The following is a 13,102-nucleotide window of genomic DNA, read 5'->3' as shown; positions in this document are numbered from 1 at the left end:
CGACACCGTACGTAGATGACATACTTATGGCTAGCAATAGCAAGGAGCTATTGGAAACCATTAAGAAATGGTTGTCCTCCGTATTTGATATGAAGGACATGGGTGAAGCAAGCTATGTGCTTGGTGTCAAGATTGTCGTAAATAGGCAAAAGAGATTACCGGGTTTATCTCAAGAGACCTATATTGACAATGTCTTGACGAGATACCGAGATGCACAACCGCAAACCAATTGATACTCCAAAGGAGAAGGGTTTGCATTTGAGCCTTGATATGGGTCCTAAGACTCCAGAGGAGAAAACCAAGATGGAAAGAGTTCCATATTCCAAAGGCAAAGGGTAGCCTTATGTACGCTATGATGTGTACTAGGCCGGATATTTGTTATGCAAAGGGGTTTGGTTAGTCGATACCAATCAAACCCGTGCATAGAGCACTGAAAGCAGCCAAGAGGATATTGAGATATCTCAGAGGAACGAGTAACTACATGTTGTGTTACCAAGGATCGGATTTGCGGTTAGTTGGCTATAGTGATGCCGACTGGGCTGGAGACATCGATGAGCGCAAATCAACCTCTCGGATATGCTTTCTTGCCGAATGGCGGGGCCATTTCGTGGTGTAGCAAGAAGCAAGCTTGTATATCCCTCTCGACCATGGAAGCAGAGTATGTGGCATGCTCCGCTGCGGTTCAAGAGGCTGTTTGGTTGAGGAGATTCCTTCGACATACTCGGGATTGTGATGACATCCAAAGAGGCTGCCCTTGTCTACCGTGGATAGTACGGCAGCTCTTAGCTATGTCAAGGACCCCAAGTATCATGGGAAGACCAAACATATACAATTGAGATATCACTTTGTTAGAGACATTACATCAAGAAAGAAAGTTGTACTTAAGCACATATCTACTAGTTTGATGGTAGCTGACCCTCTTACCAAACCTATAGCCAAGGATGTTTTTATTTCTCATGTAAAATCCTTGGGCTTGCGTGAGATTGTGACTTATTTTTGTACCGAGACTTTCTTATTAATGAATAATATGAGTTCATTCCAACAGATTTTTATTATTCACTTTCTCGTGGATTGTGTTTCTTCTAGCATAAAACAACATATGTCAATAGGCAAGAGAATGGCTCACTCACACGAGCATTCGCCTCTCGGCGCCTTGGAGGCGAGCAGAGATGAGACGGATTGTGAATGACTTTGTGTAGGTCAATTCATAATCATGATGTCGCCTTGATTTGGAATCAAGATGAGTTTCTCTATTGTGAAGAGAATCGACATGAATGTTCCCACTATTCATGTTGCCTATAGGAGCTAAAGTAGTACTTTATGTGGGCGCTAGGGTGGCGACAATAAAGTAACTCGGGTTAGGCGCAAGGGGTTGCGACTAGACTAAGACCCGTATGGTGTTGAGATGGACATACGTTCTATTGTATATAGAATGCTCCACCATAGCACATATATCATACTATGTGTGCTTAGCGATCATTGGAAATGAGAGGATGGATCCCCGCTCCTCTCATTGTGTGAGTCCTGGACCTTATGGTCCATTAGTGTTCTTAGTGACTTTCGACGACATCATGAAACGAAGGGTTGATGTGGCTACTTTGGGGTGTTACCTATGGTCATGATAGATTCGACCTAAAGGGGCACTACCGGAAAGGAGTCAATCCTGAGTGTAGTGATGGTCTGGGGCGAAAGGAAAGGTTTGATTCAACCGCACCCTAAAAAGTGTTTGTCGGGCGCCAACCGTATGTGTTACAAAGAGGAACATTTTAAGGACAAGAAGGTGATCTCTCGTGAGGGATCGAGATACCTTTAGTCCGGTGAGTTTGAATAAACCTAGGACACCGTGTTATACTAATGCTTATTTGATTTGTTTCTATGAGTGATGTGCCATTCTCGCCTTCTCGGGAAGGTTTCTAGTTTGGGGCTCACGCGTGCGGTATATCACCGGTCGCACAACCCATTTTGCCGCATGATTGTGGATATTAGTGTCTCGGGACACAGGTGGTCTATGTATCTGGGATACATAGTGAAGAGATCAATATATATGTATATCTGGGATATGCATGTGTGTCTGGGACACAAGAGGTCTATGTATCTGGGATACATAGCAGAGAGATTGAATGTGTATATCTGGGATATACAAGTGTGTCTGGGACACATTGAAAGATTAACACTTGCCCTTGTGCAAGTGGGAGCTGTTGGAATTTATTGATTTGATTAATAAATTAAATGCCCAAGGGCAATATTGGAAACTCACTATTAGGGCGGTTACAAAATAGGTTATATATTTTAGTAACCACCGCATTAGTGAGCAAGTAACGGAGTAACTCATTCGCACGAGCGAATCTCTGAGAAACGGCGGCTCCATCTCTCTCTCCCTCTCTTAGAATCGCAGGCTTAGATTTTCTTCTTTGCTAGTATTTGATCTTCATTCCATTAATCCACGGCATTTGGGTTGTGGATATTATTCCCTTTCCCTGTGATTGAGGAATCTCGCCGGTAAACCTTTGGTGGTGGAACGAGAACGTGGATCTAAACTTCCGCTCGTGAATACTTCAAGTAAGGGAAAGCGAATTCGTAAGGAATTTTTTCCCCATCAATTAATTGAATTGAATTACTTTTGATGTTTTTTTTGTCCAAAAATTTTTTTTGTGGGGGGGGGAGGGAAAAAGAGGGGCCCCAGGGAAAACACCAGCCCACCCAACCAAAAAAACCCCCCTCTTTCCCCCCCCAGGGAAGAGAGGGAGACGGGTGGGGGGGGAGAGCAGCCGGCGAGCGCCGCCACAAGGAAAAGGGGAACCCCCCCCAAGAGGGGGGGGGGTTGTTAAAAAAAAAAAATATATTATTGGGAATTCCAATAAAATTTGGTTTTTTTTTTGGGTTTTTTTGTACCCCCGTTGTTTCCAAACCCCCTAAAAGTTTCCCCTTGAATTGCGTTTTTTATTATTGCAGCACCAAAAATAAAAAAGCCATCTGCAAATGAAACAGTTGTGATTTGGGGTGATTTGAAGTGAGGATGATAGTCGAACCTCCCATCTAAGGCACCACTAGTTATCCTGTCTGTGAGGACCTGAAGGACAATATTAAACAGTAGTGGGGACATAGAACATCCCTGGCGGAGACCCTTGTTGGCTGTGAACTGAGGAGAGTAGGCTCCACTAACAAAAGTTGTGTACCCTGGGTTTATTGTCCATTGTTGTGCCAAGTTGATAAACAGGCTTGGGAAATTAAGTTTTCTCAAGAGAGTAAAGAGAAAATCCCATTGAACAAAATCATAGGCTTTTATAATGTCAAGCTTGGTTGCAAGTCTAGGCGTCCCCTTACCATCACAGTACCCATATAATAGTTCTTGGCCCAAAAGAATATTTTCAGAAATTTGGCAACCTTCAATGAAAGATGATTGATTGGAACCAACCAAGGTATCCATCCATAACTCTCTTTAATCTGTTGGCTAGGATTTTGGAGATGAACCTGTACAGAAGTGAGGAAACTGCAATAGGAAGATAATCGCCAAAAGTGTTTTGAACATCTCCTTTTGGAATGAGAGTTAACCTTGCAAGTTTAACCTGGTCAAGAAAACCAAGGTTTTCTAATAAAATCATTTATTACTGTGCATAAGTCATGTCCGATAATATCCCAACTTTTGTAGAAACATGTGCCAAAGCCATCTGGTCTAAGATAACTGTTGTCAACCATAGTAAAAACGACTAGCTTAATCTCCAAGTCAATAATTGGTTCAGTTAGAGATGCTGCCTCATCATGGTTTAGGATCATTCAAATGAGAGTTTTATATCTTCACACAAAAATGGAGCTGTACCTAAATATAAAATTTCAAAGAATAGCCCAGTTTCAATATGGATCAGGTCCCGGTATGAGATGGAAGAGATACAATTTTTATGACGACGTTCTTTTATAGCATTATGAAAGAGACCCGTGTATTATCATGTTCTGAAAGCCAGCGGATTCAAGATTTTTGCTCGTATTCAAATTCCCTTGCAAACATTAGGCTTCTTAATTATTCTATTTCCTCTCTTTCAGTTTGAAAGTCATTTTCGGTGAAAGGACCAAAGGCTATGGGATTTTGTAAGTTATGGACTTTATTCTGTTGAGCAGTAAATCGATCATTTAAATCAAAATAAGTGTCACAGCTCCATCTCTTTAGTTTATACTTGACTTCTTTACATTTCAAGAGAAAGGCACAAATGGGGGAACCCCGTTGTGGCTTGCTCCAAGCTTCAGCTACAATTGGGAGAAAAACCCAAAATAGAGACCCAATGGTTATAAAATAAAAAGTGTTTCCTCTTGTTGTGGGCATTGCTCCTAGGCATATCACCATTGGAGAGTGGTCGAAGACACTAGGATGAAGGAAGCGAGCTAATGCATAGGGGAAAGTATTAGTCCATGTAGGATTAATGAGAACTCAACCTAGCTTTGACATAATTCTTTGAAGACCATTGGAACAATTACTTCATGTGCAACTGTCCTTCCATCGAAGATCTACTAGGTCATAGTCACAGGTATAACTCCAGAAAGGTTGGATATCTCTGGAAAAATAAGCATATTGCCTCATTGCTTATCAATGATTTACAAGTATGCATTATAATGACCAAGACATACCCATGGTAGAGAGGGGTTGTTAATTTGTCGGAATGTAGTCCATAAAGTTGCACAACCATCAACAGAGTTAAACCTGTACATAAAAGAAGCTAAGAATTCTTGCTGCGAGTAATTGATAGTAATTCTCATGTGAATAATCTGAGGGTTGGAGAGTAAGACTTCAAACTTTATGATTGATATCCCAAAGAACCCATATTCTATCATTGGTAGATTCACTGTGGTTGGACACACCATTCCACCTATTTTTGAACATCTGTAAACAAGAGTCGTAATGGGTAGCATGTACATGAATTTCAATAAGAGCAAAGCAAGCTAAGTTCTGTTGTAGAGCTCAATCCATAGCAGCTTTTAGTTCACCGGGGTATGTGATCCCGTGCACGTTCCAAGTGTGGAACTTCATTGTAGACTGGTAAATGGAGGCGGGAGACCTTGCATTGGGTGGCCTCAAATCAGATTGTGTTCTCGAATCCTACTCTTGTTGGTGTCGTTAGGATCAACATTTTCATGGTGTTCTTAGTCCTCATGCTCCATTGATCCATCTGTGAATGCCTGCCCCACCAACGCCTCTTGGGTCGTTTCCATTCCTTAACAATTTGCATTGCGGTTACTGGCTACTCAGGTGCATTGGGGGGTTTGTTGGGTTTGATTTTGACTACATGCTTCGATTGAGTGTCCAAAATTTTGTTGACCAAAGGCTACTGGTACTTTGTGCCATCTTGTCAGCGAATAGTGACACTACTAGGTAAACCTCTCACCACCTTTACCGATACACATAATCGCACAAAAAAAAAAGATGATCATTGCGCATGGAAAATTGATCAACGCAAAAAGGAGTACCTACTGTGCTAGCAATGTCCTAATGTTTTCAGGCCCCATAGAAGAAGGTTTAGGCCATACACACGAATTGGGCAATTTAGTTTCTTCCATTTTTTCCATTTAACCAGTGGCTGACCATGGTTATAGTACCAGTGGTTTGGTGCCAAACAACCATGGTCCTTCTACCATTATTTGATTGCTTGCTTGCTTCTCCTTAAACTCTAAATGCGAATATACCATTGTCGAGGCCGTGAACAACCACCCCTCCTGCATGTTTCCAGTGGAGATCTACATAGTTGAACATGCTAGTATAGGATGGTTTTGCACCGAAAACATATCCAATGAGAGCAGAACCCCATCGTTCTTCCTCAGCTATAACTTCATCATCAATGCATGCAGTCTGCAATGATCTCATCATCTTCAGTGGGTTCAATTTATGATAGTACTATGGAACCACCATTTATAACCTTCCCTCCCTTAAAGAGGTTCGCTCATAATGGTCGTTCAAGTGGATTTACCGCATTGTTGTGGGTAGAATCAGTAGGTTGGGAGTTGTGATTGCCTGGTGGACGTCCACTAGGCGGAATGGTGTGGAAGAGAAGGCTAGACGGGGAGCTAGTAGGCGATTTCGAGCTAATCCTAGCTATCTGAAAAACTCTTTCACAGCCTAGGAGTTTTTCCCACCACGCGACTAAATTTGAGATTTTTTTGACTCTGACACATTTTTAGGGTACATGTCATACATTTATAAGGAAATGGATGGTCCATTTTTTCACAAGGAAATTGACGGGATAAATTTCCGACGACTGCGTAATCGATTTCACACCACCTTGGAAAGCGTTCTCAGAGGTTCCAAAGTTGCATTGTGCCACGTGTTAGCTTCACAGTCAAAATTTCTAAAATGCTCCATGGTGGCCGTAGGTTGCTTTCTTGAATTGTGTTCCTGGTGATAGTGGGTGACAGCCACGTGCTTTTCTAACCATCACCTATCGTAATCAGATAAGAGCCCCATCCGAAGGCCGCGTCAGCACAGAGTGCCCCAATATAAAAACGTTTCAAATCCCCCTAACGGGAAACTGCACGTCCTTTAAAACCATTTAACGGAGAAAAAGGTTTAAAATGCGCCCCCAGTTTTCTTTATCCGGCGCCCACGGTTCACCAACTGATCGGAGGTTAAGTGTTTTAGCGAGGCATCTTGCAGAAGATCCTTCAACAATTCTTTCCTCCATGGATTCCCAAAACACCATCTCTTCTTCTCCTACTGCTGCCTTCAATGGCGATTCTGTGTTTGCTAACGTTGTTCGAGGTCCTGAAGATCCGATCCTTGGGGTAAGCGTCTGGATTTCCTCTCCTTGCACAACATTGACTTCACTGGTTTTTCTGTGTTTATTATCTTTGTTTCGCTTCCATATTTCGTATTCTCGTAGGTACCTAATTTATTGTCGTTCGATTTAATTGACATCGTTTGTAAAATTCCCCAACAAAGTTATTATGCTTATATGATTCCTGGAAAAAAGAGCTTTATGTTAACTGTGGAAATTCGTCTAGGTAATCGGAGATGAGTAGTGGCTTTTAGCTTCCTTGATCGCCGACATAATTTCCGATTGGTTTAGTTCGACTGCTTAGATTTCTATTCGATCGATCCTAAAAGAAAGAGAATTTTGTAGCAGTTCGTTACGTGTACATTTCAGCTTCCGTCACGATCATAGTGATCAAACGATGAGTTTTCCTGATATTAAAAGTTACGATCTTTGCGTCCTTCATTTTTTTAAAGGAGGATTGCGTATACGTAAAAAGAGAAGTTCTTAAGCTGTTACGTTGACCCAAGAGGCGCTGCAAAACCATGCTACGAAACTTCTAATTTCTTCGGTAAAAACATGCAAGATGAAGTTTGAGGGATAAGCGTGACTGGTGTCTTTATCATAATAAGATGAATTTGAAATAAGTAGGCTTGGGATGCTCTGTCCAGCAGATGAGCTTTATCCCCTACTAGTGAAACTATTTCGGTATGTTGAAAGAAGTCTTATAAGCTAAAGAAAATGTAATAAGTAGGCTTGGGATGCTCTGTCCAGCCGATGAGCTTTATCCCCTACTAGTGAAACTATTTCGGTATGTTGAAAGAAGTCTTATAAGCTAAAGAAAATGTAATCCAAGTGCCAAATCCTTTTGAGGTGCTGGTACATGGCAATCAAGAACATACTCTATTAATTGTATGCTCTTATATTCATTGCACTTGGAAGATGAAGATGAACTGATGAAGAGATGGCGAGGAAGTTCTATCTAGAGTAATAGGGGTGATGTACTGCCGAGGCAAGCCCTTCAAATTTTGTAACTAGGTTTTTTTTCTTCTTTAATTTTGTTTATTAAGAGAAAATGATTATGGTCTAATATGTCTAAGGGGCATGCCATGGCACAATGGTTGGTGGACTGCAGCTGCAGCCTGAGGTCGAGTACTGAAATAGCCTCTCAGCACAAATTGTTAGGATAAGGCTGGGTAGGAAAATTATCCCTTCCCCCTCCTTGCACTCATATTTGGCTCCCTCTCTTTGGAGAGAATCTCACAATGAGTGCTGAATAAGTTATAGGATTCAGCCACCTGTAATATTTTAATCCAAGGGCACTCAATGGATTTATTCTAGCCCTTAGATTAGGATATTACACGTGGCTTAATCCTATCATTAGTGGACACTCATTGGGAGAGCCCAGAGAGATCCAAACCCCACAAACTCTGCTTGGTTTGGCCTTTTAGTCTAATATATGTGTGCTTCCCTCCAGAGGAGGGGAAAAGGGGGGGGTTGTTGTGGTTTGCTATTCTACAAGGATAATGGAAACCCCAAACTGCAATTAATGTCCAACATCCCATTCAACTCCACTCCCTCCCAAATCACTGCTTTCTTTATTTCCTTATGCCTATTAGCTCATATAGCATCTCTATTGATTCCTAATCTTAGCTTAACATTATTTCTGTTTGACAACTTGATGCAGATTTCTTTTACTTGTTTCTTATACTGATTATGAGTTTAATTTTTCAAACATTCAGGTGACTGTTGCATATAACAAAGATACTAGCCCAGTCAAGTTGAATTTAGGTGTTGGTGCTTATCGAACAGAGGTGGGTGTTGTTACTGATGGCTTGGCTTTTTTTTTGGGGCAAATATGTAAATATAAACATTTTTGTGGATTTGTATTCTAGAAGGATGTATATTTATGTCTATTCATCTTCTGAACTCAATCTCACGTTAATGTCTGTGGGCTATCAAACATCAGCTGCAAATTGTCTTCTATCATTTCTGGTGCTATTTGTTCCATGCTTCAGTCCTATGAGGCATACCAAAGATATACAAAATAACTATTGTGGCAAAGCCTGAACATCTCTCTCTCACATCCACAAACAACACTACCCTCATATCCCCTCCCCCAACATTCGCTGGCAGACAGGCACTGTAGTTTCACTTTGGAAATGTTTAGTCATTTCTGAGTCAAATGTATTTTAATTAATGAACATTATGTTAACAGGAAGGCAAACCTCTTGTTCTGAATGTGGTGAGACGTGCAGAGCAGCTTCTAGTAAATGACCAGTAAGTTACTGAACCTTTGTTATCTCTGTTTCTGACTTTGAATGAAGTGGTTACTGAACAACTTTGTGCAAATATCAGGTCCCGTGTTAAGGAGTACCTCCCAATTACTGGATTGGCAGATTTCAATAAATTAAGTGCTAAGCTTATTTTTGGTTCTGACAGGTAAGAATATTTTGTATTTTCAGTTGGAATTTTAATTGCAGTAATATAGAAACATTTTGAAGTTAAAAACCTTGCAAGTAGACAAAGATAGAGAATTCTTGAATTGCCAATAAACCAAAAGATTAATGTTTTTTATTGTTAATTTGTTGTGTTGATTTTAAGAGGGGGGGGGGGGTGGGCCGGTGGGGCAGAGAGATTTTCATTGAACATGTTTTGCTTTATTGCACTTAGTTTGATACTTTTTCCTGCTTTTGTAACAGTCCTGCTATTCAAGAGAACCGGGTGACTACCGTCCAGTGCTTGTCTGGTACTGGTTCACTCAGGGTTGGTGCTGAGTTTCTGGCCAGACATTATCACCAGGTAAGAGTTTGCGTGTTCATCAAACCTGAATTCTTCTCTTAGATGATGATCAGTGTAACTTACAACTTAATAATACCCTTTTATCAGCGCACAATATACATACCACTACCTACATGGGGAAACCATCCAAAAGTTTTCACTATAGCTGGTTTATCTGTGAAGACTTATCGCTACTATGACCCAGCTACACGTGGACTGAACTTCCAAGGTTTGTGCTGTTTTTATGGTTGGTTTATATTGTTATAAAGCTTTCAGACGTACACTGCTGAATCTTCATTTACCCCTGTAATGTGTAATTTGCTTATCTGTATAAATATCAAGATTAAAATAAAATCTGATTTTTTTTTCACTGAATATTCAATTGTATTTCTTCAAATCATTTTTGGTTACTCATTGAATTCTGTTTATTTGTCTTTTACTGTTTCAGCTTTGGATCTTGTGTTCTACATCTGATGTTTTGTTGATGTTTTGATATTTCTTTGTGTGGAAACCAGGCCTTCTAGAAGATCTTGGTTCTGCTCCAATGGGAGCAATAGTGCTGCTTCATGCATGTGCTCACAATCCAACTGGTGTTGATCCAACCCTTGACCAGTGGGAGCAGATTAGGCAGCTGATGAGATCAAAATCGCTGTTGCCTTTCTTTGATAGTGCCTATCAGGTAACTTTGATTGAGCTAAAACCATGATAGTCCAGGTTGTCAAGTCCCTTGTGATCCTTAAATTAAAGTTGCATAACAAAATTATGTTTCTGGAAAATCAATCGTCTGAACTGGCTAATTGGTCCACAGTAGTCACGGCAGTTATGGTGCAAAGTCTTAAGATGCCAATGCAGGTGTCATATATTTACATTCTGGATGATACATTCGAGTTGTTTAGTTTATAAAGTGATGCATTTAGAGTTACATTATTTAGTCATATGTCATAGTCATTCCTTTATGAGCCTTCCAATTCTCTGCAAAAGCCGGATCCTTGTGCATTTACCCTTTTTATTCACTATATAGTCATCATCTTTTAGTTATTTAGTATAAACATTGTAGGTTTCTTCTTTCCATGGGTGTAGGCACAACATGACAATCTCAGATTGGATGTCCATTCTAACTTACCACGTGCATTGTTCAAATTCTAGGGGTTTGCAAGTGGAAGCTTGGATGCCGATGCACAACCTGTTCGAATGTTTGTTGCAGATGGTGGTGAATGCCTTGCAGCTCAAAGCTATGCAAAGAACTTGGGTTTATATGGGGAGCGTGTTGGTGCCCTCAGCTTTGTAAGAAAACTTTTCAAGCAACTGATCTATCAATTTAAAATTGGCTGTGGCTTATTTCTCTTTTGAGTAAAATTGTAGTTTTCTGTTGAACTTTAACTCTCTGGTAGGAAAATAATTGAAAGGAAAATTGTGACATCATTATTCTTGAGGCTATCCACCTTATTGTTTTCATATTATGAATCTAAAAGGTCTTCCAATCTGCAGGTTTGCAGGACAGCAGATGTAGCAAGCAGGGTTGAAAGCCAGCTGAAACTTGTTATCAGGCCTATGTATTCGAATCCACCTATCCATGGTGCATCCATTGTAGCTACTGTCCTCAAGGATAGGTATAAATGCTGCTACACATCAAGGAGAATTATATAACCTGAGTATACCAGGTTCTGGAAAAATGATAGGCAAAGCAAATAAGATTAACAAGTTCTCTGTTATGATTAAGTTATTGCATTCCCAATAATGAAATGAGGATTAGGAAACCAATATACATCACCCTACCCGTAGTCTCATGCCCTAGTTATGATATTTACAAATCAATCTAATCAATCAATTAATCAACACCCCTCCCCCCCCCAAAAAAAAAAAAAAAAACTACTGTAATTGTTTTCAGGGTGAATAAAATAAAAGATGCTAATACTGGGTCATATAGTATATGTAACTTTTATGGTTTGGCAGAAGGGTGTACCCAGTGCACAAGGCTCCTTCCGCCGCAGGGTCTGGGAGGAATTTAATGCATGCTGTCTCACCCCTGCTTTTGCAAAGTGGTTGTTTCCAAACTTAAACCCCTGACTTCTTGGTCACATGGAGAAACTTTACCATATGCCAAGGTCCACTTCCACAAATGGCGATAATTAATTAAAAATAAAGAACTAATAAAAAGTTAGAGCAAGGTGATGGTGTAAAACAAGCTTTTATTTATTCACGCTTTATGTCACTAATATTTTCCTTATGTGCATTTTTCTTTCTGGTAAAACAGTCTGTGTGGTTTGACTGCAGGGATATGTTTCATGAATGGACAATTGAGTTGAAAGCAATGGCTGACCGAATTATCAGCATGCGCCAGCAACTATTTGATGCTCTACGTTCTAGAGGTTAGCTAGTCATTGCATTTCTTATGTGTCCTGTTTTTGTTTCATTTTGTTTTTATTAATCTTGATTTCCTAAGATTTTGTCATGGCTGAAAATTTAGCATTTATGTATTGAATTCAAATATCAAGTTCCCAATTCAGTTGCAATGATCTGCCTTTATTAATGAATAGATTCAGATTATCCTGTGAGGAACTTGGTGATTTATATATCCAATTTACAATAACAGAATAACTGTTGCACAAAATATTATTCTCAGTGAAAGCTTACATGATTGTTTGGTGTTTCTTTTGCCTCTCTGCAGGTACACCAGGCGATTGGAGTCACATTATTAAACAGATTGGAATGTTTACATTCACAGGGTTGAATTCAGAGCAAGTTTCCTTCATGACCAAAGAGTATCACATCTACATGACGTCAGACGGGTAAAGTTCTTTCTCCAGGACACTTGTCCATTAAATGCATCCTTCTTGGATATAGATTATCCCTTCGAAAATTTTCACTCAAATATGAGTCGGAAGTTGTCTAATGAACCAATGGCCTCTATAATCTATAACTCTTACAGAGATATTTTTAACATGCTTATTATCCCCAATACTTGTTTGTAAATTTTGCTGGTTTTTGTTTATGGTTAAACCTTTCACACCAGGCGTTTCTTCAATTCAAACATCTCATTCTTAAATTGTTATGTTAGGGTTTAGGGTTTAGCTGTTTATAACAGCAATTCAGTGAGTTATTGATCCCACCAGCTTCGAACCATCTTATTGGGTTATTCAAATGCTGGGATTTGGTATATGGAGTCTAAAATTCACTTATGGTGAAACTTTGAAGTCTTGTATCAGTCTCTGTTTCTCTCTCTCTCTCTGTTGTCTCTCATAATTTGTGTTGCTCTCTTATTATGTTGCAGGAGAATTAGCATGGCAGGTCTGAGCTCAAGGACCGTTCCCCATCTTGCAGATGCCATACATGCAGCTGTCACCCGTATGGGCTAAATTAATATTGGATTTTATGTTGCAAGCTCATCTGTTGTTACATCCATGGCTGAGTATTTATTTTTAGAATTTACCCTATCGTACTTGTAATAATCATATCCCCAGCTTAAATTGCTTGGACATAAATTTTGTGGCGACTGATATCCTACGAATGCAGTCGAAGCCAGTGAATTGTGGACCAAATTCATTGTATGGAAATTTTGGTTGAACCATATTCTTTGTGTGCAATCTTCT

The 13,102-nt window shown here is 39.9% G+C and overlaps 1 protein-coding gene across 1 annotated transcript; it reads left to right on the top strand.

The window, feature by feature from the left end:
• Positions 1–6,501: 6,501 nt before the first annotated feature.
• On the top strand, positions 6,502–13,102 carry LOC149007306 (aspartate aminotransferase, cytoplasmic). The gene is made up of 12 exons (XM_089165913.1): positions 6,502–6,762; positions 8,474–8,545; positions 8,950–9,011; positions 9,090–9,173; positions 9,434–9,533; positions 9,621–9,741; positions 10,028–10,191; positions 10,659–10,796; positions 11,001–11,122; positions 11,787–11,881; positions 12,181–12,301; positions 12,784–13,102. The coding sequence occupies exons 1-12, from the start codon at positions 6,553–6,555 to the stop codon at positions 12,866–12,868; spliced, it is 1,374 nt and encodes a 457-aa protein (XP_089022039.1). The 5' UTR covers positions 6,502–6,552; the 3' UTR covers positions 12,869–13,102.

The sequence above is a fragment of the Hakea prostrata genome, chromosome 8 (genome assembly GCF_041222555.1).
Source record: "Hakea prostrata isolate BN-2017 chromosome 8, UWA_Hpros_2, whole genome shotgun sequence".
Lineage (NCBI taxonomy): Eukaryota > Viridiplantae > Streptophyta > Magnoliopsida > Proteales > Proteaceae > Hakea > Hakea prostrata.
This window is presented reverse-complemented; position numbering and strand designations above follow the sequence as displayed.

Excerpts from the sequence above, each read along its gene's own strand:
- LOC149007306 (XM_089165913.1), top strand. The coding sequence starts at position 6,553 with ATGCGCCCCCAGTTTTCTTTATCCGGCGCCCACGGTTCACCAACTGAT. Across the intron at positions 10,192-10,658 it reads TCTTTGATAGTGCCTATCAG|GGGTTTGCAAGTGGAAGCTT; the intron begins GTAACTTTGATT and ends TTCAAATTCTAG. Across the intron at positions 11,882-12,180 it reads TGATGCTCTACGTTCTAGAG|GTACACCAGGCGATTGGAGT; the intron begins GTTAGCTAGTCA and ends GCCTCTCTGCAG.